Source organism: Rhinopithecus bieti, unplaced genomic scaffold, assembly GCF_001698545.2.
Source record: "Rhinopithecus bieti isolate Rb0 unplaced genomic scaffold, ASM169854v2 scaffold_5007, whole genome shotgun sequence".
Classification (NCBI taxonomy): domain Eukaryota; kingdom Metazoa; phylum Chordata; class Mammalia; order Primates; family Cercopithecidae; genus Rhinopithecus; species Rhinopithecus bieti.
Window position 1 is genome coordinate 1,212,216 of NW_016804734.1, and position 26,824 is coordinate 1,239,039.

A 26,824-nucleotide genomic window follows, 5' to 3' on the forward strand; every position below is an offset into this window, starting at 1 on the left:
AAAAAAAAAAAAAAAAACACTCATCTCTGGCCTTTCAGAGTCAGTTGGAATACAAAATCTTTTAAGTGGCCATTTTAGAAAATATTTTCTCCTTGGAATGCAAATTTATAAGTATTTCCATTTTCATGGAAATGAAGTTATTCCTTAAATGAATGACCTCTAAACATTTTAATAAGGCAACAGAACCCCCCTTTGCTCTGGAAGAAAGAAATCAAGAAAGGAGAGAAGAAAAGTGAAAAAAAGGAAAGAAATCTTTCCATTGTAGGTGGCGTCTCCATATACACATGTGTGAGGGAAGAGGGAGCTGTCCAGGTGGGTGGGTGTGGGAGTGTGGTGTTTGCATTGGTGGAAAGTTGGGAATAGGTCAAGAGAAGCACTGATAGGTTTCTTGGCTGCCTAGCTGGGAGCAACTCAGAAACCTCAGGATCTGCCTCCTTGTAAATTACTGTGCCAAAGCAACATATCAGTTCTCTTTGATGAAAGCTCAGAATTGTAAGCTGAGGCCTGGCCTGCTCATTGTCAGGAAAGATGGTGAGCTGAGGAAGATGGTTTGTGGGAACTTAGCAGGGATGGAGAGTTAGAGGATGTTACAGGCATTCTTCTTTTTAGAGATCCTCCACAGAACATACCTGTTCCCAAGAGGTCTAGGAGTCCGAATTAGGAAGCACATATATATTTTTAATAATTTTAACCAGGCATCCCTCTTCCTTTACTGGGAGTAGCTATAGTTACTACTACTTGACAGGGTTACATTACTTGTCCTAGTGTCAACCTGTCCTGTTCATACTTATCCCCCTGCCCTTGCTCTTCCTTCTTTCATTTTCCAATTAGGGGAACTCAGAAAGAAGACTATAGAAGAGGAGCCCCAAACCTTTTGGAGAAAAGAAAATGTGAGCACTTTTGTAAGAGGAAAAGGTAGATGTTTTTATATGCTTCTAAGACTAGGAGATGATGTGGGGTTTTTTTTGTTTGTTTGTTTGGTTTGGTTTTATTGGAATAACTACTCCAAAGATCTTTGCCTCAAAGAAAAAAAAAAAAAGAAAAGAAAAGAAAGAAAAGAAAAGAAAAGAAAGAAAGAAAAAGAAAAAAAAATAGGAAGAAAAGGAAAGTGAAGACTTGCTCCTTCACTCCTTCATTCCTGCAATGAGGACCAAAAAATTAGGACCACTGTTGATTAATCAGATTTTCTACTTTTAAAATTATAATTATGGTTACAATGACTCCAAATCCTTTTATTAGATTAATTTTGTCATTGCTTAAATCTGATTTTTGCAACATTTTACAGGCTTTCATGAAAATTATGAGCTATGCGTAAATTGCTTTAGTGTTATCATTTCATAGATACCAAATGAATAGGGTTACAGTAAACAAAGAATCAGGTCTTAACTTAAAAGTTATTTTAAAAATAACTTTGTTCAATTCCCTAAAGTAACAAATGAAATGGAACTGAAAAGCAATAATATTACAGTTTTAAATTGGTAGGCTCTTCATTTTAACTTAAACCATGTTTGCATATAAGCAACCATCTGGATAAAATGTTTAAAATTCAAGAAATACATTAAAAAACTGAATCATTTTGTTGACACAAAGTCAAACACTTGGATATATAAAAGCATATGGACTAATGCATCGTATCCTATCTTGATAGAAAAATACCAAAAAAAAAAGTAAAAAAAATAAAAGAACTTCTCAGGAGGACAGAGAAAATTCATTACCTGTAGGATGGGTCATCGTGGTAAAGGGAGCTATCACATACAATTTGAGTTTTGATTTGAATAGGAGTCTCAGTAATTCCAATATTCACGTGAACTTGGGCAACTTATTTAACCCCAGTAAGCTATAGTTTTTCAACATTTACAATAGACTTAACAATAGAAACATTATGAGATCATTCTGGGGATTAGTTTGGAAAAAAGTGGCAATGTCCTTAGTGTGCCTCAAGAACTTATGTCCAGCTGGAACCTTCGGATACGACAGTTACAGGTTGAATTGTGTCTCCCCAAAATTCTATATGTTCAAGTCCTAACCTGAGTACCTCAAAATGTGACCTTATTTAGAAATGACATCATTTCAGATATAATTAGTTATGTTGGGGTCATTAGGTTGTGCCACAATCCAATATAATTTGTATCCTTCTAAAATATTGACCATTGGAACACACAGACATATACACAGGCAGAAAGCCATGCGAAGAGACACAGGGAGAAGACGGCCATCGATAAGCCATGAAGAGAGGTCCAGAACTGTTCTTCCTCGCAGCCCTCAGAAAGAACCAACCATGCCCATGTGCTGATCTCAGACTTGTTAGTCTCCAGAACTGTAAAACAACAACAACAGTTCTGTTGTTTAAGCCACCCAGTTTGTGGTACTTTGTTACAGCAATCCAGAAAACCAGTACAATGACCTTATTTGGAAATAGGTTTTTGGAAATATAATGAAGATGAGGTCACACTGGATTAGAACGGGCCCTAAGTCTAGGGGCCAACATCTGTGGAAGAAGACTACAGAAGGAGAGAAAATTTTTGCAATCTACTCATCTGACAAAGGGCCTAATATCCAGAACCTATAAAGAAACTCAATCAAATTTACAAGAAAAAACAAACAACCCCAGCAAAAAGTGGGCAAAGGATATTAACAGAACACTCTCAAAAGAAGGACATTCATACCAGCCAACAGACACATGAAAAAATGCTCATCATCACTTGCCATCAGAGAAATGCAAATCAAAACCAGCAATTAGAATCCATCTCACCAGTTAAATGGCAATCATTAAAAAATCAGTAAACATAAAGGTGCTGGAGAGGATGTGGAGAAATAGGAACACTTTTAACACTATTGGTGGGACTGTAAACTAGTTCAACCATTGTGGAAAATAGTGTGGCGATTCCCCTAGGACCTAGAACAGAGAAAATAACTATTTGACCCCTGGCCATCCATTACTGGGTAATCGCAATACCGCAAAGGATTAATAGTTATATAGTCATGCTGCTATAAGACCACATGGCACACGTATGTTAATTGTGGCGCTATCACAATAGCCCAAAGAACTGGAGCAAGCCGCAAATGTCCATCAGTGACAGACTGGATTCAAGAAAATGTGCGGCATATATACACCCATGGAATAATAGGGGCAGGGCCATAAAAAAGCATGAGTTTAGTGTCCTTTAATGTAGGGACACTGGATAGAGCAGCTAGAAACCATCATTCTCCCAGCAAACTAATCCAAGAACAGAAAACCGGTGCAAATACCACATGTTCTCACTCATGGGTGGAAATTGAACAATGAGATCACCTTGGACACAGGAAGGGGAACATCACACACCAGCGTCCCCTGATTGTGGGGAGGAGTGGGAAGGGATAGCATTAGGAGATAGCACCCTTAATGTAATGACGAGTTAATGGGTGCAGCAACACCCAAAAAATGGCACATGGTGATACCATATGTAACACTTGCATGTTGTCGCACATGTACCCCTAGAACAAAAGAAGAAGAAGAAGAAGAAGAAGAAGAAGAAGAAGAAGAAGAAGAAGAAGAAGAAGAAGAAGAAGAAAGAAAGAAAGAAAGAAAGAAAGAAAGAAAGAAAGAAAGAAAGAAAGAAAGAAAGAAAGAAAGAAAGAGAAAGAGAAAGAAAGACCGCATGAAGACATGGGGATATAGGGAGGCACACAGGAATGAAAGCTATGTGACAACAGAGCTAGAGATTGGAGTGATGCAACTACAAGCCAAGGAACAGCAAGGACTATTGGCAACCTCTGGAAATTAGAAAAAAGCAGAGAGGTACTCCTGTAGAGCCTCCAGAAGAAGTCAAACCTTTCCACTCCTTGATTTTAAACTTCTTGACTCCAGATTTCGAGAGAATAAATTCCTGTTGTTTTAAATCACACAGTTTGTGGTAATTTGTTACAGCAGCCTAGGCAACTTATACAATATAAGAAGTGCTACATAAAGTGCTCTGTCCAGTTACAAATGGCTGTGTGAAGATTTCTGCTAAGAAATTATGCTTCTACAACTTGTCCAGAGTTTAAGGTGATCAAACCCAGAATGATTCTGTGGAATGGTTACTAGCAAATGTCTATACTGGTGTGACGCTCTAATTCTGCCATGTCCTAAACTACATTAGCATGTACTGCCAGGAGAGGAAGAAAGAGAGGTTTATTCATAGGAGAAATATTAAAGCCCAGAATATTATCTACAAAATGTGTAATGGTAAGTAATATAGAACTCAACTAAACAAAACATTGCATTCTAATTATTATTAAGCTTATCGAATGCTATATATGTGAAAAGAATACATAAGGGAAGACGTGACATATGGTAGGAGAAAGGATAGCAGTTTCTACCAAGAATTTATTTTCTAGCATAACTCTTTTTGCTGGTGGCATAAATCTTAAATGTTTTCAACTTCAACCCCAGTTTCTATAAGAAAAAAAGTATTTATTCTTTGAAAAAATTGAATTGGACAGCTATAATGGTCTTTTAATCATCTGCTTCAGGAGACTCTCTCTGCCTGTCAGTAAATAATGGAACAATTGATGTTGTTCTTTTAAAACTTTACAACACTTTAGATCTACTTCATTTCAGAGTCCCAACTTAGACTGTTTAGCTTTTAGAAGACATAACCACATCTGTCCACAGTTACTAATTCAAATATGAAGCCAAATCTCTGGTTCAATAGTTTTATGTTCATTTTCAAACTCTAAGTGAACTAGGCGTTACAAATATTTCAGTGTGTGGTGATTTTTCTACTAGCAAATTGGCCACCAATTTCATTTTCTATTTGTGATCTTAAATCCCATATAAACATGATTCTTATTGTTGCTTTGTGCTGTTTTTGTTGTTCTGTTTTAGTTCCTCCATTCTAAAACAGCCCCTTCAAAGGAAACAGTTGGCCAACAACAAATTATGAATCTTTGGGCAAGATAATTTAACTTCTTTGTTCCTCTATTTCTACATCTAGAAAGTGAGGGTGGGAACGTCACAAGGCTGTTGTGATATCAAATAAATTAATATGCCATGATGTCTAGATCATAGCAAGATCTCACTGATGTTAATTCTATCTTCATTTCCCTTAACATTACACATCAAACAATTGAAATAGAATCAGATAAGAGCAGAGAACTCCACTATACTTCTGCCCATGCACTCACACTCATGTACTGTGCATAGCAACATATTAATTTTTCTACCCATATTTCTTTAATTCAAAATCTCCAAATCCCACCTTTCTCACCTAATGAAGGATACTGTTCCAGAATTTCTACCATCTTTTGCCTATATTTAAGATTGCTCATTTCCTGCTGTATAAAAAAAATGCCTTTATTTCTTCTATCTTAACATACAGTAACAAAAACAACCTCCATTTTCCTCACCCCTCATATTTTTTCTGATCTCTTTTTAAAAAGCAAAACTCTTTAAAATAATTATTTATGTTATGCTGCTCCAAATCTTCACCCATTCTCTCTTAGACACCCATTCTCTCCAGTGTGTAAAACCCACACCACCCCACAAAAGTTTATTTGGTGCAGTTGATCACTATGCTCACTTGGAGACATTTTCTTGACTTAACTTCCAGGGCAACACAAAAATCTTGGTTTACCTACCATCTCATACATAACTCTTTCTCAGTTTCCATCTCTTTCCAACTCTTCTTCCAGACCTTGCAATGTTGGAATGTTCCTATAAATTAAACCTTGGTGTCTTATTTCTTTCGTTATCTTCATTCACTTCCTTTTATTCTCTCTCAAGCTCGTGACTTGAAATCTTTACCTTCTATATTAGAGTGACTGCCAAATTTATATCTCTACATAAACCTTTATCTCTACCTTGATTCAAGATGTTGGTTCAAGAAACTGGCTTTTTGATGTCTTTACTTGGATGTCTAAGGGTCATCTCAAACTAAACATGTCCAAAACTAAACTTATTTTTGTACTCTGCTTCTCCCCAAACCCTTCTATGTTATTCCTTTCCATCTTAATTAATGGCAAATCTATTCTTCCGGGTATTCAGGTAAAAAATATAGTAATCTTCTTTGACTTCTCCTTTTCTTTCACAGCCCACAGCAAATTGATCAAGGAATGTGATCTTTAAAATATATGAAGAATCTATCACTTCCATGGTTACTACCCTGGTTTGAGTCTGGACCTTGATCAAGTCTTATCTGGAACACCACCTCTTACTCTCCCCATTTCTCCATGCTCTCCTACAACCTAGTCTCAATACATCCGCCAGAGTAACTTTTTTAAAATATCAAGTCAGATTATTCTGAATCTCATTGTCTCTCTCTCTCTTTTCCCCCTTTCCAGAACTGCTACATTCCTAATTGTTCCTTATATATCTTTCTCTAGATAATCACCTTATCTCCATCAGATCCTTGCTCAAATGAGGTGGTCCTAATTTTATTTTTAACTATTTTCACTCTCCATACCAGCACCCTTGGTCTTTCATACTCTGTTTCAATTTCTCACCCTCTCACACCTTTTAATTTAGTTTTAATGTGTTCATCATTTACAAACTGTCTCTACACACTAGGTTGTAAGCTTCACACAAGCAGGCAAGGTTTTTGTCTTCTTTTATTTACTCTGCACCTAGAGCGATAGTCAGCATGGAGTAAGTACTCAGTAAATATTTGTCAAATGAATAAGTAAATGAGTGAGAAATGTATAAGCAAGAAGTAAGAACATTCTGGAATATAATCCCCTTTTAAACTCTTAAATACCTTGACAGTACGAGGAGTCATTGTTATACACATTAAATTAGGAAAAAATCAGTCCCTATGTTAGACAACCAAACAAACCAAAAATTTGTGGAAAAGGCTCTTGAAAGAATTCAATATTATCTCAGGTAAAGACTATGAACCAGAGCACGTGAAAGTAAAACACTTTTGAAAATCATGAACAAAATGCTCAAAGAGCAAATGATTGTACCAGAGTCACCTACAAAGATTTTAATCTTCTGCACAATACAAATTGGGGTAAATAAAAAAGCAAGTTAAGTCTCACAAGTGCAGGAATGAAAATTAGTTCTATATCCTTCTTAGAAGAGCTATGCAAATAATAATAAGAGTGCTGGAGAAACACGAGACTACACAACTCTAGAGAATCCATGAGCCAGACAATGTGTTTGTGAATCCTCTCTAGGTCCCTTGTTTCTCCTTCTCATGTTTACTCCCTAATATTTGACCACTTTCTTGTTTGTTAGCAACTCTCACAGGAGAGCAACCTAAAGAAACAGAGGGAAACTTAAGCAAATTAAATCAACTCCTTAATAGCAGCCAGGAGGAATACGTGGGGATCTTAGTCTGGGCAGTAAGAAGCATGTGGTATAATTAGATTGGCACAAAAGTAATTGAGGTTTAAAGTATTCACTAAATGATTACTGAATATATTTTTGGAAATTGGCTGCTAACATTAGCTTGATTCAATTCAATTAAGGTGAGCATTAAGTCTGTCTAAAATATGGCCAAAGGATAGGATAAAAAGAACTCATGACATATTTGAATGCGTAAAAGAAAGAAGGAAAAAACAGAAAGAGGAAGGATGGATAGATACAAGTCACTGCTATGGAAATCATCACAGAAGGTAATTTAACATAACAGAAATCTATCTAATGTAAAAGAGAATTGAGGTCAAACCTGCCTCTGCCATTAACTAGCAGTCAGTGGTAAGGTTGGACTTTTCAGAGTCTACCTTCTTACTTGTAAAATAGAGATAAAAAATTTAAAATTTAAAAACAGAGAGTATTATACTTTTCTCCTAATGTTGCTATGATGATTAAATGGATAAATTATGCAAAACACCTAATATATAAAACCAGGTATCTGTTCTCCACAACCAAATTCCAGTGTCTATCATGTTATCTGCCTGTTTGTTCAAGTGTCGACAATCATCTCATTTATGAATTAATTTTTCTTTTCCATTTTGTAAGGATAAAACTCTGAAGAAATATCTAGAGGGTAATTAACATATGGCTAAAACTGTCATGGGAAATATTAAAAAACAGATTAAAAAGTACAACTGGGACCTGTTTTAAAATGAGAGGCAGCCTATTGGTAAAAATGAGCTTTTTTCTTAAATTGCAGGAAAATATTGTACATGCTCTATTTAAAAATTATAGAACAACATCTCTTGGAGGAGGGATAAGATTTCTTTCCTTTTATACACACCAAAGTACAGAAAATGCTTTGCTCTTTGTAAAGTTGTTTGATTATAAGTTCTATGGGAAGGGCGTTCTTTGTTTCATTTATTACTGGCTGACTTGAATAGTACGTGGCTTGTAATTGGCAATTAGGAAATAGTTTTGCATGAATACAGCATGCACAGATTATAGAGTACTTGGCTCAGGGATGGGGGTCCATCTGTCTCTACAGGTGACCCATACACACATAAAAGAATAAATAATAACAAGACAGGATTTGAATGGCATCTAGATAAAAGGCAAAGCAGCTATTCTCACAGTTCCTGAACCATCATTCATAAAGTCCTGGCAAAGCAACTATTCTCACAGTTCCTAAACCATCGTTTATATACTCCTGGCATTCTACTGAAAATCTCACAGTCCATATGCAGTATATATTAGTATATATATAAACAGATATAAAGTGACTAATAATTTCTTGACTCCCAGAAATGTGGTATCTTGAAATAACCAAAATAGCCCCTTCATGGTAGAAAAAAAATAAAAAACAAAAAACAGGTAAAAGTTTGGAAAATTGATTTCTACTCCTCTACTTAACAGCTAAATTCTAAACCTTAGTTTTGTTTAGTTTAAAATACTGTTTATATAATATAATTACATTAAAATTTTTTTGTTATTTAGACTTTAGGATAATGTACAAACAGCTAATAAATGAGCACAATGTATTTAATAATAATAATAGGATATATTAAATTCCCAAGCCAAAATGATTTTTAGAATGCATAGTTAATAGTATGAATAAGCACAATATATTTAAACTGTAAACCATACAGGCTCAAGTGGGCATTGATAGATGTTGTCCTCATTCTAATTATTAATTAGTTCAGAGTTTGTGAAGGTACATAGCATTGCCTACACATCTCTCTGCCAACTCTCTTACTAAAGCAAATGAAACCAACAATACAAAGAACAATGAAAAATAATTTTCTAATAAATCTTTTATCCTCTAAAGTTGTATGAGAAGAAAGGTCACTTTCTCACTCACTAGCTTACCTTTTGGTGCTCTTATCTTTTTCTTCATCATACATATTTTTATGTATTATGCTCTATTTATGCATTCCTCAATAGCATCTTTATTTATGACTTTGTGAATCAACATCTTTGTAATAGGAGGTGAAAGTCACTTAGCTAATTACACATGCTTGATAAGCTGCACAATAATAACTACTGCAGTACTGTACATTAGTTGAAGGTATGTAAATTACTGCAATTATTTTCATTTGCAGAAAAAAAGACTTTTTTTAGTTGTTTAAAACATCCTTGTTGCCTCCATATCCATCTTCTTAAGTATACTGTGCTTTTAACCCAATTCATAATATCAATAAAGAATGAAGGTTAAATCCCACTCTACCAGTATCACCCAAGAAATAAGAGCAAAGACAAAACAAACAAACAAAAAAATCCTCAATGTAATGCAAATACTTCTGAACTGAGTTACGAATTTTGTTATTTATAAAGTGTCTTCCATATAAATGCGATCCCATTAAAACAGAACAGTTTAGACATTCCTTGCCCCACAAGGATGCTATAACGAAATCTGATTTGGTCCAGTCAGGAGATTAGAAGTGCATAGAGAGATAGAATGTGCAGCATTAGAATATTAATGACTTCTGTATGAAGATGGGAAATTCTACAAAGTTATGAATAAGGTCAAAATAACACTTAGATGATTTACTACCATAGAAAATCATACTCTCCTATGAGTGATTTACTGAATGTTATATAAAAGCGGAGTGTGGACAAGCTACATTCAGATGCAAGCTTGCAGCTGTCAGTGTCTACATTTGCTCAATCTGGCTAGAGGATGATTTGAAGGTTGATTTAATTGTAGCTTCTGAATCATGCACTTCTCTATGTTTTAAATTGTTTAATGTAAATATAAAAATGTTAAAGTAATTTTAAGACTGTAAATATTTAGTATCAAATCTGCAAAATCTCATTCTCCTCTGGAAAAGTGACTGAAAATGAAAAGACTAAGAAAAAAACACTATTACCTTGATAACAATAATTGCTCAATAATTATGGAAAATTTACCCTTAGGATGAGAAAGTCCATAGAGTGTTCAGAAGGAATGCTGAGAATAAACGAAAAACTAGATTTGTGATTGAGTGATCAAATTTTAAGAGGAACACAAATATGTATCTGTAGAAAAGAGTTCAGAGATCAAAGATCAAAGTTACCAGTTAGTAAGACCGCATTGTTTGGGCTCCTTGCAGGCATCGTAATAGCCTAAATAAATATTCCACTACACACAAACTCAAAGCAGAGATTCAACTCTTACTGATGCTACCAGCACCAGAACACAAGACACAACCAATGAACCAATGTAATCTACTCAGCTAGAGCGCTCCTTAACCACCTTTCTATTTTGACAGACTTCATCAGATTTCAAATATCACCTAACCATTTACTTCCCAGCATCAGCAAATCATCCTTAAGGAGAATATCTTGTTCTTCCTCTGCAAGCTTTTTCCCCCATTTTTAATTTCCACTTTTATACATACCTCCTTTTCTACATATTTTCTTGCCGGGCTTTCTGGCACATTCCTTGGATATTCTTTTTACTGAAAAATGAATAGAAGACTAGAAAATAACATGGCGCTCCATCACAGACCGCCGGAACATGCAACACCACTATCTAACTCAATACGCTCCTGCATTTACTGAGTGCGAAAGATCCCCAATTCGTTGAGCCTGCACATGCAATGAGGAAATGTTGATGCATCTTCTCAGAAGTCATTTGGTAGGAAATGGAAATTAGAAACCCATTTCTACCTAAATATACGTGCTGTGGAGGAAAGAAAATGAGTAAGCACAGGAAAAAAATAAGTACAGATACACTGACACAAATAAACAAAAAGAGCACCATGCACGCATGTAAAATATGTCTACATGCCAACAGGAAAAGCCATGCATACTACCAGTACACATGAATTAATATTGTTAGAATAGAAAAAATATAAAAATATATCTCCCTGTTTTTCCTGCAATAAACTCACCATCCTCAGTTGGGACATATATATTTAGATATAGGCAGTCTTCACTCTGGTCTTGTACATATGATGAAACCACATCCAAGTTATTAGTAAACCACACAGGAAGCATGACTTCTGGCAGTCTGCCATCAATGATATTCTGGGGACACACAGGAGCAAATTGAGTGGCATTTCTGATATCTGACCAGGGAGATGGTGGTTCTGGAGGCTGAAAACGACGTTCCCCTGTTGGTGGGGCTGCATATGGAACCCCAAGAAATTGAATAACAGGCCCCAAAATTTCATTATTGAGTTCCTTCTTAATCCCTCTTATCTTTCCAAAGTTGGTAGTCACCAGTGGGTCCACATCATCCAATTTTTGTGATAGCACATGACCAGCCTGAAGTAAACATCCCAGCATACAGAGAGTCAATGGGGCACCCAGTCCCCTGTGTACCACACATGCCATCACTGCTCTCCAAACATAATTTTGCCACGTGCATCTGGGCAGTGCCATGGTCCCACATTAGGTGTCTAGTTGTCTGGTTACAGTGAGGCAAACGTATTTATATCCACTTGAGAAAGGCTGTATAATGGTAGAATATACCTCCGATTTCTTAAAGGGGAGCTTGTTGAGGAAAGCTCTGAAAGATCTTCAGACAGCAGGTATCTCCCACTGATTTCACATGTATTGGAGCAGCATCTTCAATCATCACTCTTTATCAGACCATATCCTATTCAACATTCTGTTTCCCATATTAGCAATGTGGCAAGAGTGGGCATTGACTGTAGTTTTCTCTCTTATAAATCAAATCCAGTTAGCTGCGGGTCTATATCCTAGAAAAAATGAAAATAAATCATGAGTTGGAACAAGCTAACATAGACAGTGTGATAACTAGATGTTTTACAATCTACAGAAATACATTAATAATGACTAGCATCAGGTAAGTTAAATGTTACCATAGGAAAATCATGGATTGAAGTGAGATGACGATTACAAGATTATTGAGAAATGTGTCTGCTGACGTCATATACATTTATGTGGAAGCAAGCCTTGTTAAAATACACAGTTTTAGAAACATGTCACAGTAAAGTATTTAAAAATACTGAATATTAGGTGTGAAATTTATACTTTATTAATAGTCTTCAATCACTTCAAGCTATAGAAGATTAATTTATTTCCATTTTAAAACCCAATAGCAGAAAATATTTCAAGAAACTGGCAGTAAACTAACAGAACAGATACAAACCCTGTAAGAATGACTGTATGCATTGCAAAACACACAAAAACATGGTTCCCAACCCTATGCTTATCAAAAAAAAAGGAAGATAATATCAGGACAAGAAAACTAATATGAGTTCAGCTATGATTATTCAGATGAAACTACCTCACTTCCTTGCTGTATCTCAAAAATCGTCATAAAATTTTGCTTATAAGTTTCCTATTTGAAATTAAGATTCAGTAATTTAAAAGAGAAAATGGCATTGGATACAATTTGTAAAAAAGATAGAAGTTTACACATTTTTTTGCAGACAAGTTATTTTACCATCTTGCTATGTATTATAGATATCAATAAATTTGCAATGCAAAAATTAATTTATGAGTCAAAGTCAATATATTTTAAATTACAATTTTTTTCTCACTGTCCATTAGAGATCAAAGGAAGATTACAAAAAGACAGTGTGGTGATTAAAAAAAAAAATCGTACCTAATCATGGCATCTTGCATATTAACACTAATCAAACATCTATCACTATTTACAAAGTTCAACTTAAAATGCATCAGAATGAAATGTAACATTTGGTGCAATGTAATCCTCGGAGTAATCTGACATTAACTGTCAAATAATGTACAGCTCAAAAAATGTGTCTTTTCTTGTTCAAGCAACCTTTTGAAGTGCTTACTTTGAAAATAAAGTGTTGATTTGTACTAGAGATGGTTCTATCCTGTATATTATGGGAAGATTCCTAAAGAAGTGTTGGTTTAGCAGTGAGACTGCCCTGACTTTCTGTTGTTTAAAAGGAGATTGTAAAAACTATATAGGGCAGCAGGAGATTTGGTTCTGGCCTAGTGTGTCTTTAGCTCTGAACAATCCATCACAGAAGGCTATAAGGAGATAAATGTCTTTCTTTGAAAATACTTTAGTCTGTGTTAATTCACATACCTTTGCTGTGAAAGCACATTAACATACAAAAGACAGGCTTAGACCAATCCAATTCCTGTTCCAGAACTCTGGCATTTATCGAAGATTCAGCTACACAAATGCATTTTTGTAAAGTGTATCTTATGCTTATTCTTGTGCAGCATCATAGTGGGCCACAGCATGAATGAATCTTTGTGAGTTCCTTTTAGTGTTAAAAATGCACTATTTTAACACCTAACCTAGAAACCTGTGGTGAGGTCTTAAAAGTCTCCATCATTATTTTTTATTCAACCTAATTTTCAATTACTCTACAGCAATTTCCAAAAGTTTTTCTTCGCACAACTGATATCAAATACTTGTTTTGTTATTAATAAAATAACACTCCTTTTTTTGTACTCAGAAATCAATAACTGTGTTAAGGATAAAGAAGCTCCTGTTTCCACTGATGTGCTGCTTTAATGCAAATTGCAGAGGATTGGAATTCTGCATGCCATGATGGATTTTCAAATTTGAATGATGTTTAGCTCCTGAGGTTACAAAAATACCCCCTTTTACACGTTGTATGTATGGAGAACTATAGTATTGACCCCCCAAAAATTTTCAGAAATTGCTACTATAATAACAGCAGTCATCCAGGTCAAATGTAAAAATATGGCTTATTTAAAGTACTAAAATTTAAAATATATATATACCTAAATAGAAAGTCTCAAATTTGCTGACAATTTTCTCCCTATTTATTGATGCTTCCTTAGTGTATACAAAATCCTCAGTTTTCATGCATTTATGTCTCATTGACAACAACCCTATGAAGTAGATTCACAGTTATCACCTTCTTACTCATGAGGAACTCAGACTTGAAGAGGTGAATTTCACCTTGGCCAGGGTCTCATAGCTAATTGTTAGCAAATCCAGGCACCCATTGCTACCTGATTTAAAGGTCATCCTTATGATCACCACACATGATAGAGTCTCTCAGTTCAAAATTATCACTTTTTAAGAAATTGATCCTAGTGTATTTAAAATTGAATTGTAAAAATAGTTTATGTTTCTTCAGAAGATGAAGTCTCAGTAAATATTCTGACAATTTCACAGGACAGAGAAATAAAAAATGGTCTACCCTATTCTTATGGGAAGTTAACATTTCATTTTGCTATATATTTTTATACATATTTTGTTAGCTTTACCCTATATTGAATGTGGTGATAGGTTTCTCTTATGTCATTACACAAAATCATGTTAAAACAATGATTTGTGTAATAATTTGGTTATTTATGCGGAACCAAAAAACCCCCAAACTATGACAACCTAATTGTCCAGCAATAGATATTGATAAATTAATTATGATGTATTCACAAATTCAAATTATATACATTAGTGAAAATAAAGGACCTAAACCCAAAATATCAACATATATAAATCTCAGAATTTTTGACAAAACAAGTCACAGAAAATTAGGTACAGTAAATACTATTTAAATAAAACTTAAACTATGTAAAAGAATATTATATATTATTCTCAAATACAAAATACATAGTAACAGGATAGCTGTCATCTCTAAGTAAAAGGAAAAGAATAAGGCTTATTCTAGCAACTAATAAATTAATTGGGCCAATTATTTAATTGACATCTAAGACAGATAACCTGTGGTAAGGCCCTAAAAGGCCAGCAATGAACTACAGCAAGTTTGACAAAACCTTAGTATTTGAATTCTCTGTATTCTTTTGTATGTTTAAAATATTTCAGAATACACTAAAATAATAAGGCCAGAAAACTCGTACTCAGTAGACCAAATCACGTATTACCCGTACATTAGCCTATCAATCCAGAGGGGACTAGCTTCATCTGACTTCGAAGTTAATGGGGATACTAGCTCATAAATTTCCCCATTATTCCTCTTTTTGACTTAAAGCATGTATAGTCCTACTAAAAGAACAAAATCAAAATAAATAATATTTAAAAGGGCATCATAAATGCTAATACATTTTCTCCCTTACATTAATTCATCAAAAGCTGGTCCCTCAACTAGTTTGTTTCTGAGAAGCTCAGAAAAAGGAGTAGGGAGAACTGTATGGAACGTTAGATAATTATAGTGGGTGGCCACATTCATCCAATCTTTCACTCACTCAGCAAACATTAGATATTTACAATGTGCAAGCTATTGCACTGAATGTTAAGGAGAATTGAAAGACATGCACAGTCTACTCCTTATTCCCAAGTAGCTTACGCCATAGTAAAGGAATAAGTAATCTAAAAAAATTACTCTAACGCAAGATGAAATGTGACATGTGTTCAATAAATACAAGATGAATATGGGAGCGGGACGTAGCAGGAAATATCAAACTTCTAACTTTATATACCTTTTACATATCTTTTCTAAAAAAAAAAAAAAAAACCTTTTATTTCTACCTTGCTTTGTTTTATTGTTTGCATTTATTTGTTTTCTTGTTGAACTCAACTCCTCCCTGTTAAATTTCTTACTTGGGGCAAGATTTTGCATGTGTGTTTTAAAAAATATCTTTACGTTCCTCATAAAATCTATATGAAAATTTGTTACATAGTGCAAGCGTGGTTGAATCTCAGTTGGTCTGGATTGACAGCATGCTTACTGTTAAAGCTCCCTGGCTTGATGGTGACCCTTAACCAATGTTATACAATATACAGTGGATCCTTGTTATTCATGGTAGTTATGTTCTATAAAGTCATCATGAACACTAAATTAGGGAACACAGACCTTTTGCTTTTAAAGACATACACATGTATATGTGTGTGTATATATATATATGTGTGTGTGTACACACATGTACATAGATATACCCACATATATAGATATATAAATCTCACATAGATTATAGGTTATAATCCTTAATGCTTGTAACTAGTAGATTCTGTTTTATGTTATGAAAGAAAAACTGAGGTTCTAAAGCAATAAATGCCTGAGGCTGCCTCACTAACAGGTGCTAGAGTTGGGATTAAAATGCCCCCAAATTGGTCCCAAAGATGAAGCATCTTGCACTGCACTGCACAGCCTCTACCACTGCACAGTGTCCATCCTGTGTCCACAAATTTGAAACAAGAAGGCAGAGAGATGCCTTGTTTGACTTCAGCTGGCAAGATGCTCATAGGGTGACTCAAAGTTTTGCTGCTTTGCTCATGTCTGTGGAATGACTGTAAACGTGCTATAAGTGTTGATTTTAGAATTACAAATACATTTTAGTGAATAGACAAGTTTGCAAATACAGAAACCAGGAATAATGAAGATCAACTCTACTAACTAAAGACAAATAATGTTTTGTACTTATAGGTCTGTGAGTTGTTTGAAGTCAGGCCACACTAGCTTGTCAACTATATATGCTAATAATAAATGGATATAAAAATTAACTTAGTAATAATATAATAATGCAATTTAATAATATCTGGTTTCAGCAGAGTGTGGTAAAATTTGATAACCAAGGCTAGCAATATACCTGAAATATATCTACATGATCAGTTCACTGTAAGAGAACCTGACCACTGACAGATATTGGGTTTCCTGTAGCAAAATGTTTCATATACACATTAGTGGTGGTTAAAGACCTGGAGACAAAAGGGTATTCTTTGTGACCCAGGAGTGGGAGAAAAAAAAAAATCCAGAGTCTGAGATTGTTTAAATTCAATTTAACACATTTCCTTCTTCTGCTGTTGCCATACTGTATTCTTTGCCTGTAATAAAGCTGTCCAATGAGTATAAACTGTTTGACACCTTTCAGCAAATGAATACTTAGAGTAACTAATGTGTAATTAACTCACATAGTAAGTACTTAAAATGGGATGAATATACAAATGAACACAATTTTACAAAATGGTATTAGGCTTCAAAAGAAGAGACAAGTCTACCTCCAGCTAGCAAATTAGAAACGAGTTCATGAATCAAGGGAAATTTGAGATGGACTTAAAAGAATGAATATGATTTGGATAAATACTGATGGTCACAGAAGGGATCCCACAGTGGAAAGAATGTTCAGTAGACACTGTGCTGCTCACACTTCCTGAGGACACTTTCACATTTTAATGACTGGTTTCTGCCAGTATACAAAGGCCTGGCCTCCTTTTCTCAATACAGAATACTCAGAGGGGCCACTTCAGCCCCAAAGCTCCCCATGAAAATGGGGAGAGGGAGGAGTTGGTTGAGATTCTCTTACTCCCTTACAGGAATTGTTCCCAATGGCACATCCCAGGAAACTTCTTGTAGACAAACCTTCATCTCAAAGTCTTATTTTTTCCTTTGGAAGCCTGACTTATGACAAAAAAAAAATAAAGGTTTTTTTTTTTTTTTTTTTTTTTTGAGGAAGGCACAGTCTAGTTTGCCCAGAACACAGAGTAAATGAGGATGAGCATTGGATAAGATTGAGATGGCAGGCTACAGCCAAATCAAGCAAGCCCTTCATTAAGAGGCTAAAGTGTTTGGATTTTATTCTGTAGATGATGAAAAGCCATTACACATTTCTAGCAGAAGGAAAGTATTATCAAATTCATTCACAAGAAAATTAAACTGGCAGCATTTTGGGACAGAGATCTCTAAAGCAGTGTGTTCATACCCCACCACAAGATGATTAGATAAGGGAACAAAATGGTTGAACTTCTATTTGCCATTTTTTATATAAAACAAAAAGAGAAAGCAATTAAAGTTTGCTAATATGAATATATGATGTAACACCAGTGTCATCACATGGCTATTGATGCGTAGCACTTACAGTGTTCTTGGGAAGGTAGATTGGTCTGTAGTGCAGCTGGTTAACCACCAGCAGCACTTTGTTATTGTCCATTGTTCAGTTTCAAAGTGCAGTGATGAATTAAAGTTTATATCATTGGATAAATAGATTTACACATTTGTGTCAAGTTGTAATTAAAGTAACCCTTAAAAACAAACTACTGGATTAAGTTTTATCAAATATCAATGAAAGGGAGTACTAGAAATACAATCATAAATAAAGAACTGTAAAAGGCAAAATGAAATTTCTACTTTTAGGACAAGCTCTTCTTCAGCTATATCACAAGATTAAAATAATGGCCATCTAATCAGATATAATAACAAATCAGAAAAATGTTTGAAAACCTCAAGAAGATAACTTGAAGTGTGAATGAATTCCCATTTTATTCGTTGTGAACTGTGCCCTAAAAAATCTCTGTGCCTTATTAGTGAATAATGCAACGAAGTCATCAGTATTTATAAGACATTTTAAAACACTGTTAATTTTATCTTTCTTATCTTCTTAGTACCTATTTTTGTGTATGTTTTGCAATCTGGTGATAGAAATATTTATCAAATATATATATGTATATTCATACATAAATTTTATTAAATATATATGTATATTCCTACATACATTTTTGATAACCAAACCATATTTTTTACTAAAAAATAACATATATGTATATATGTATACATTTTCACCTTTAGCAAAATATGGTTTGGTTATCAAAAGCACAGAGTAGATACAAAGGTGTGGGAATCGTTACCTTTGTGAATGAACTGGTGCAAAAGAAACCTGAGAGAATCTTAATTTCAGGTTCAGTTTGAAATATCAGCTGTTTTCATCCACAATTATGTGAAAATGGCAACAAAAACAACTACTATTGTAGGTCACCCTCTACTTGCCAATCACTGTCCAAAACACTTTACATAGTTCATGTCACTTAGTTTTCACAACAGATTTATAAGCCAAGCATTCTTATTTGAGGTGAGAAAAAGAAGGGTGAAAGTGGTCAGATAACTCTCTGAAGTCCACAATGCCAGGAAAAGGCAGATCCAAGAAACAAACCCAAGACTGCCTAACTCCAAAGAACATATCCTGAACCTTTGTGACACAGGAGTTTGTGTGCTGCACCTCAGTGAGACCAATTCAGTAAAGTCCTATGCTCAGGTTGAGGAACTGAGGAGGGTGAAACACATAGAATAGCAACAGAAGCAAAATAAAAAGGCTGCTCATCCACTTGCTGGGGTTAGTTAATAGTTATAATTTGCAACAGCCCCAAAGAGTGTGGTATTGAAACTTTTTTCCAGGAACATTCCACAGCCTGGGGCAGAGAGTAAATGACAGAAGTCAGGGTTGGGGATAAGGAAGGAAAAAATGGTAGAACAGCAAAGAGCAAAGGTTACAAGAAATGGTAATCCTAATGTAGAACAGATCAACTAAATCTAAAACAGAGTTAAGCAGTACTAGAAGGACATGAAGGGGAAAAAATAAAAGACAATTAAAACCAAGGCCAAAAAGGGTTTACTCTGAGATGAGAATATCAAAGTTCAAGATCTTGATCATGGAGAAGTTCCAAGGGATGCCAGGACCCATGTTGTGGCCATATTAACATAAGGCTATTGAGAACTAAAGTGATGACAAGTTTATTCTGCCATGAGCATCATTTAATAATAACTGGATTAATGACAAGCAGCAAATGAGTAAGTACTGGGGCTAAACATTGAGCTAACTGCATCATCTCCTTTACTGTCTCTAAGTACCATGAGGTAGAGATCATTATCATCTTCTTGTAACAGATAATTAAATTGAAGTCAGAAACACAAAGCCACAGTAACATCCTTCAATAAAATAAGAGCACATTTTATGGATGTAGCAAGCTTCAAGAAATAGAAAGTGACAAGGCAGAAGAATTAACACTCTCTAAAGACAAATGCTGTCTCCTTCTTAATTTTGCCCAGAACCTCCTTCCGGGAGAAATTGTGGGCAGCCCTCAATAGTTTTCCAGAGTTGCATGAAATTCCCCATTTCTCTGCAGAGTATACAAATGGTTCTATTTGTTCCCTTTCCCCTTGGGCTACTTCCACACTAAATGTACCTCTCCAATAACAATAAAAAAAAAGAGAGAGAGAAAATAGAATGTGAATGAGAAAAGGCCAACTACAACTTAAATTAATTGGAGAAAAAATTTTACTAATAAAATAGTTTTTTTTAAATAACAAGGAGTGAAACATGAGCACATGGTAAAGGTTATACCTGGTAGCAACTAATTTTGCAAATAAACAATGCTAATGGAGGGTAACACACATGATATGGTTTGGCTCTATGTACCCACCCAAATCTCATATTGAATTGAACTCCCACAATTCCCACATGTTGTGGGACAGACCCATTGGGAGATAATTTGAATCATGGGGGTGGTTTCCCACATACTGTTCTCATGGTAGTGAATAAGTCTTATGAGATCTGATGGTCTTATCAGGAGTTTCTGCTTTTGCATCTTCCTCATTTTCTCTTGCTACCACCATGTAAGAAGTGCCTTTCACCTCCTGCAATGGTTCTGAGGATTCCCCAGCTATGTGGAACTGTAAGTCCAATTAAACCCCTTTTTCTTCCCAGTCTCTGATATGTCTCTATCAGCAGCATGAAAATGAACTAACACAATAAAATGGTACCGGTAGGGTGGGGGCACTGCTGAAAAGATACCCAAAAATGTGGAAGCAGCTTTGGAAATGGGTAACAGGCAGAGGTTGAAACAGTTTGGAGGACTCAGAAGAAGACAGAAAAATGTGGGAAAGTTTAGAACTTCCTAGAGACTTGTTGAATGATTTTGACAAAAATACTGTTAATGATATGGACCATAAAATCTGTCTGAGGTGGTCTCAGATGGAGATGATAAACTTGTTGGGAACTGGAGAAAAGTTGACTCTTCTTATGTTTTAGCAAAGACACTGGTGGCATTTTGTTTCTGCCCTGGAGATTTGTGCAACTTCGAACTTGAGAGAGATGATCTAGGGTATCGGACAGAAGAAATTTCTAAGCAGCAAAGCATTCAAGAAGTGACTTGGGTGCTGTTAAAGGCATTCCGTTTTTTAAGAGAAGCAGAGCATAAAAGTTCAGAAAATTTGCAGTCTGACAATGCCATAGAAAAGAAAAACCCATTTTCTGAGGAGAAATTCAAGCCAGCTGCAGAAATTTGCATAAGTAACAAGGAGCCAAATGTTAATCCCCAGGACAATGGTTAAAATGTCTCTAGGGCATGTCTAAGGTTGGTCTTCACAGCAGCCCCTCCCATCACAGGCTTGGAGGCCTAGGACGAAAATACGGTTTTGTGGGCCAGGCTCAGGATCCCTGTGCTGTGTGCAATCTACAGACTTGGTTCTCTGTGTCCCAGCTACTCTAGCCATGACTAAAAGGGGCCAAGTTACAGTTCAGCCCATGGCTTCAGAGGGTGCAAGCCCCAAGCCTTGGCAGTTTCCACATGGTGTTGAGCCTGTGGTTGCATAGAAGTGAATAATTGAGGTTTGGGAACCTCCACCTAGATTTCAGAAGATGCATGGAAATGCCTGGATGCCCAGGCAGAAGTTTGCTGGAGCAGCAGGGAGCTCATGGAGAACCTCTGCTAGGGCAGTGTGGAAGGAAAATGTGGGATCAGAGCCCCCACACAAAGTCCCTACTGCGGCAACACCTAGTGGATCTGTGAGAAGAGGGCCACCTTCCTCCAGACCCTAGAATGGTAGATCCACCAACAGCTTGCACCATTCACCTGAAAAAGCCACAGACACTTAATGCCAGTCTATGAAAGCAGCTGGGAGGGAGGTTGGACCCTGCAAAGCCACCCGGGTGGAGCTGCCCAAGACCATAGGAACCCACCCCTTGCATAAGCGTGACCTGGATGTGAGACCTGGAGTCAAAGGACATTATTTTGGAGGTTTAAGATTTGACTGCCCTGCTGGATTTTGGACTTGTGTGGGGCCTGTGGCCCCTTTGTTTTGGCCAGTTTCTCCCATTTGGAATGGCTGTATCTACCCATTACCTGTATCCACTTTGAATCTAGAAAGTAACTAGCTTGCTTTTGATTTTACGGACTCAGTTGGAAGGGGCTTGCCTTTTCTCAGATGAGACTTTGGACTATGGACTTTTGGGTTAATTATGGAATGAGTTAAGACTTTTGGGGACTGTTGGGAAGGCATGATTGGTTTTGAAATGTGAGGACATGAGATTTGGAGGGGCCAGGGGCAGAATGATATGGGTTCTATGTCCCCACTCAACTCTCATCTTGAATTGTACTCCCATAATTCCTATGTGTTATGGGGGGAACCAGTGGGAGATAATTTGAATCATGGGGGTGGTTCCCCCACACTCTTCTCGTGGTTGTGAATAAGTCTCATGAGATCTGATGGTTTAATCAGGGGTTTCTGCTTTTGCATCTTCCTCATTTTCTCTTGCTGCCACCATGTAAGGAGTGCCTTTCATCTCCCGCCATGATTCTGAGGCCTCCCTAGCCATGTGAAACTCTAAGTCCAGTTAAACCTCTTTTTCTTCCCAGTCTTGGGTGTGTCTTTTTTTTTTTTTTTTTTGAGACGGAGTCTCGCTCTGCCGCCCAGGCTGGAGTACAGTGGCTGGATCTCAGCTCACTGCAAGCTCCGCCTCCCGGGTTTACGCCATTCTCCTGCCTCAGCCTCCCGAGTAGCTGGGACTACAAGCGCCCGCCACCTCGCCTGGCTAGTTTTTTGTATTTTTTAGTAGAGACGGGGTTTCACCGTGTTCGCCAGGATGGTCTGGATCTCCTGACCTTGTGATCCGCCCCTCTCAGCCTCCCAAAGTGCTGGGATTACAGGCTTGAGCCACCGCGCCCGGCCTTAAAAGGGTGGGTCTTTATCAGCAGCATGAAAATGGACTAATACAGCACAGCACTGGAAGCAGCGCTCAGTTAATTGGGCCCAACTTGTTCACCAAGATTGTTCGTCCTGGAGAATGCTTTCCCCATCAATTTTCTTCTGGAGGGACCACAGCTAGTATCTTTCAAGGCCTGGGTCAAAAGTCAGTAAGACTTCCTTCCCTAGTCCTTCAAGTCATAAAAATACTCCCTTCTCTTACCTCTCAAAACATTTATTACATTTTTTTGCAACTAAACACACAGTACTTTTTTCCACAGTAATTTGTAATCTCAGTTTCCATTTTCATTCCTATATTTGGTAAATAATTAGTACTAGGCATTGGAGAGGACAACATGAACAGGAGAGGAATAGTGCTAATACTCATGAAGACAAAAAAGTAACTATTGGGTAATAGGCTTAGTACCTGGGTGATGATATAACCTGTACAACAAACCCCCATGACATGACTTTACCTATATAATAAATCTGCACATGTACCCTTGAATAAAAAATAATTGTTTTAAAAAGACAGAAGTTCAATGGGGGAAGATAGACTTTAAGTAAGTCTATTACACAGACAGTTATCTAGTAATAAATACTATACCAAGAAGGATAATGCCAGGTATTTTGAGGGGAGATTTAAGAATATGGAGTTGGAATGATGATCCTCCTGAAGATTTAATCTGGAAACTGGGATCTGAGATTGAGTAGGAGTTGGCAATTGAAAACCAAGGTATAGAATGTGCCAGAAGTAACAGGAAACCCAAATGCTATGGAGGTTGGGGCTTTCCAAAGAAATCACTGTGAACTGAGAGAAGGGTAGCCCATCAGACTGGAGACGAGAAAGGATGTGATGACTCAAGAATTTGTTGGCCATTTTAGGAGTGTGAGATCTTATCCAAAGTATGATGAGAATCATTATAATCATACAAATGACTTGATCAGATTACCCTTACACTTTGAGTAGAGGCTGTGTCTTTTGAACTGTTGGTTTTTAACAACCAGCCCCAGAACAATGCATTACATTGTAAGTCCTCAGAAAATATTTCTTGAATGAATGACCCATTAATTCATTATACTATTTTTCATCAATTAACAAAACCCTCAGATTTTATTTATCCATCTGTGATGCTTGACCTCTGTGAAGGCATTAGCTTAATTAAACTTGCAGCCAGGGAGAATGAAACATAGAAGAGGTGGAAACAGGTTACAGTACAATGGAAATTTCTCATCATGTAGGAGTGTGCACAGATATCCATACAGACTGGCAGCTAATTCCATTATTGTGTGGCAAAAAAGAAAATAAAATAAGATTCTAAGATGCCATAATAGCTTTTCTGACAACACAAAGAGGAAAAGATTAAGGTGACAGCATTGTCTTCTGCATTACACAATTGAGTATTTCTGCTACAACCTTCATTACAACTAATGACTAAATATTAGACAGATTTTTATTTTGTTATTCTGAAGAGAAGGAGGGCTGAAAAAAATTAACATTAACTATATAAGTTTTATTTTCTATTTATTCTGAAATGATTTTCAGGTGTAATTTCCAAATATTAATTGTTAAATCTAGAATCTACTTAGGAAGCGAGACTTCCAAATGAACAGGAAGACGAAGGGGCAAGAGGGGCAAAATCAATGAGACTGAGTGTTTTTCAAAAGTCATGGGCAACAGTTTTAATGTATATGTAAAATACAACAGGATACATTTTTAAAACCAGTTGATGACCCTGTGATCCCACAGAAGAAAATGAATAATCACTCAAGAACTCAGAAGAGACAGCCTGGTAGAGCTGATTACTTCCCTTGATATTAAGTTGATGCTTTTGTCTGGATGGGGCCACCTTTGGGTCACAAGTCATTGCTTCCAGAAGCAACTTAATTATGCCTGCTAGTATCTTTATAGAGAAGTTAACACAACCTAAGAAGAGTGCTACATTCTCAACTCACTCTTTAAGCTTATTTTTGTTTGTAGTGAGTTGCTGATGCCTGGGAAGAGCGGAAAATTGCCATTCCTAGTTCCCTGCTTAATTAAAGTCCAGTTTAAAAAATCCCTTGTTGCCAGAGAATAGCTGCAACTTTGGCAGGGCCAGTGCTAAGTTTGAGTATGACCCTGTGCCAGGGTCAGTCAATCTTGACCCCTTGGAGGATGATCAGCAGAGAGAGGGTAGTTAAACCTTTGTGTCCATTCAGTCTCAGGCTTTTGCTGGAATTGGCAAATAGTGTAGTGACTATTGTTTAAGGAGTAGTTGTCTACTAGGAACTGGACTAAGACCACCAACTCCTTTCACATAAGGCACCAAACAGCAGTAATGGTTTCCTGTCACTCCTGACCTGGCTTAGAGCTCAACCAGTGATACAAAGGAGAAAGAATATCACACTATCAATCTTCTTTATATATCTACATCATTTTCTCCCTTCATATAAAAGTTGCATTAGTACTAATAAAAATAACAAAATTCAAAACAATGCCCTGTTCATGGGCCATTTGTGTAACACAAATAGTACATCAATATATTAATGAATAGAATAGAATATTAACAAGAATTTAATATACACATGGAACATAAGTTGCCAAATAAAGTCACCATATAAATTCAAATTTTATAATAGGGAGAATGGGATCATAAAGTTTTACAAATGAAAAAAGATCTTAAGTAATGATGAAAATCCCCAACAGTTATATTTTAAATCTTACTGTCTTATTGTTCATGTGTCTACCTGTTTGAAATAACTTTTAGTAATCCCAACATTCCCACACATCCCCCCTGAGATATCACATTTTTCTTTCAATGAAGAAAAATAACTCAAGGTACCTTCAGTAAATATAAGCAACATAAATAATCCTAATACACCTTGTTAAGCTCCTTGATCAAATATTTTATCCAAAGTGAAGTTATATAAACTCCACAATGAAATCACTAAAAAGTTTCAATTACTATCGTCTTTAATTAATATTCAATTTTGAATAGAATCATTCCTACCTTTGGAATTTTGTACGTTATTTAAAATATTTGTCAATTCAAATAATTACTGGTTATACATTTTTTAAAAAGCAAAAGTGAAGATCCCAGGCATTCATTACATAAAGAGGTTACATAAGTTAAATCAACGTTTGTCCACTTAAAGCTAAGTCCTAAGATGTCAACTGCATTAGGTAGGTCTAGTCTCAGGCTGGAACTTAATTTCCCGTGATATATCACTGTGGTTTTTGAATTCACATCTGTAGTAGTAACCTAACTTGCATTTGTTCCAAAATGAATTTCATGCTCAACTTGTTTTTCTTAATTAAACTTCCTTTAGCAGTCCCTAATATGTGTATTATTCAAACTCATTAGTCCCACTCACAATTGTCTGTCATTTTTTTGACTACACATTCATATATTGAAGTGCTGTGTTGCTATATATAGGAAGAAAATTAAATAATAAATATGGGGACTTGAACGTTTTTATGAGTGTCAGGATGAGAGAGTGCCTGCAAGGCCCATAAGGTTTCACACAAAAGAGGCATTACTGCTAAAGCTAACATGCTGACACATCTCTGATCTATAAAGTCTGCAGTAATGGCAGCAGTAAAGCGTTTTGCCATTGACTAGAATTTCTCTTACATGTAACAGAAATAGGCACAGAAGAGATTATACTGACTGTTATAAAAGGAATTCATATAAAAATGCCCCAAAAGTTTAATGTCTAATAATTTCAAATGATTCACTAGTTTTCCCTGACTTCACTTAAGCTTTGAGTTGACAGTCATTCTCTATCACACAGGTTAGCTACCAAATGGCTGTGGGGTTTTTTGTGGGGTTTTTTGTTTGTTTGATTTTACTTTGTTTGGGGGATGACTCCTGAAGGCAGAGATTATTCAGATCATTTTATACCAACATAGTAATGTTTGGTA

The 26,824-nt window shown here is 36.1% G+C and overlaps 1 protein-coding gene across 5 annotated transcripts in view; it reads right to left on the reverse strand.

Annotated features, from left to right (window-relative positions):
* Positions 1-26,824, reverse strand: part of LOC108528500 (neuroligin-1) — a 924,470-nt gene that overhangs the window by 705,360 nt on the left and 192,286 nt on the right. For all 5 annotated transcript variants that reach the window (XM_017870335.1, XM_017870333.1, XM_017870332.1 and 2 more), the window contains exon 2: positions 11,194-12,006. In XM_017870335.1, the coding sequence (XP_017725824.1) occupies positions 11,194-11,686 (493 nt within the window). In that variant the 5' untranslated portion in view covers positions 11,687-12,006. The remainder of the gene's footprint in view (positions 1-11,193; positions 12,007-26,824) is intronic.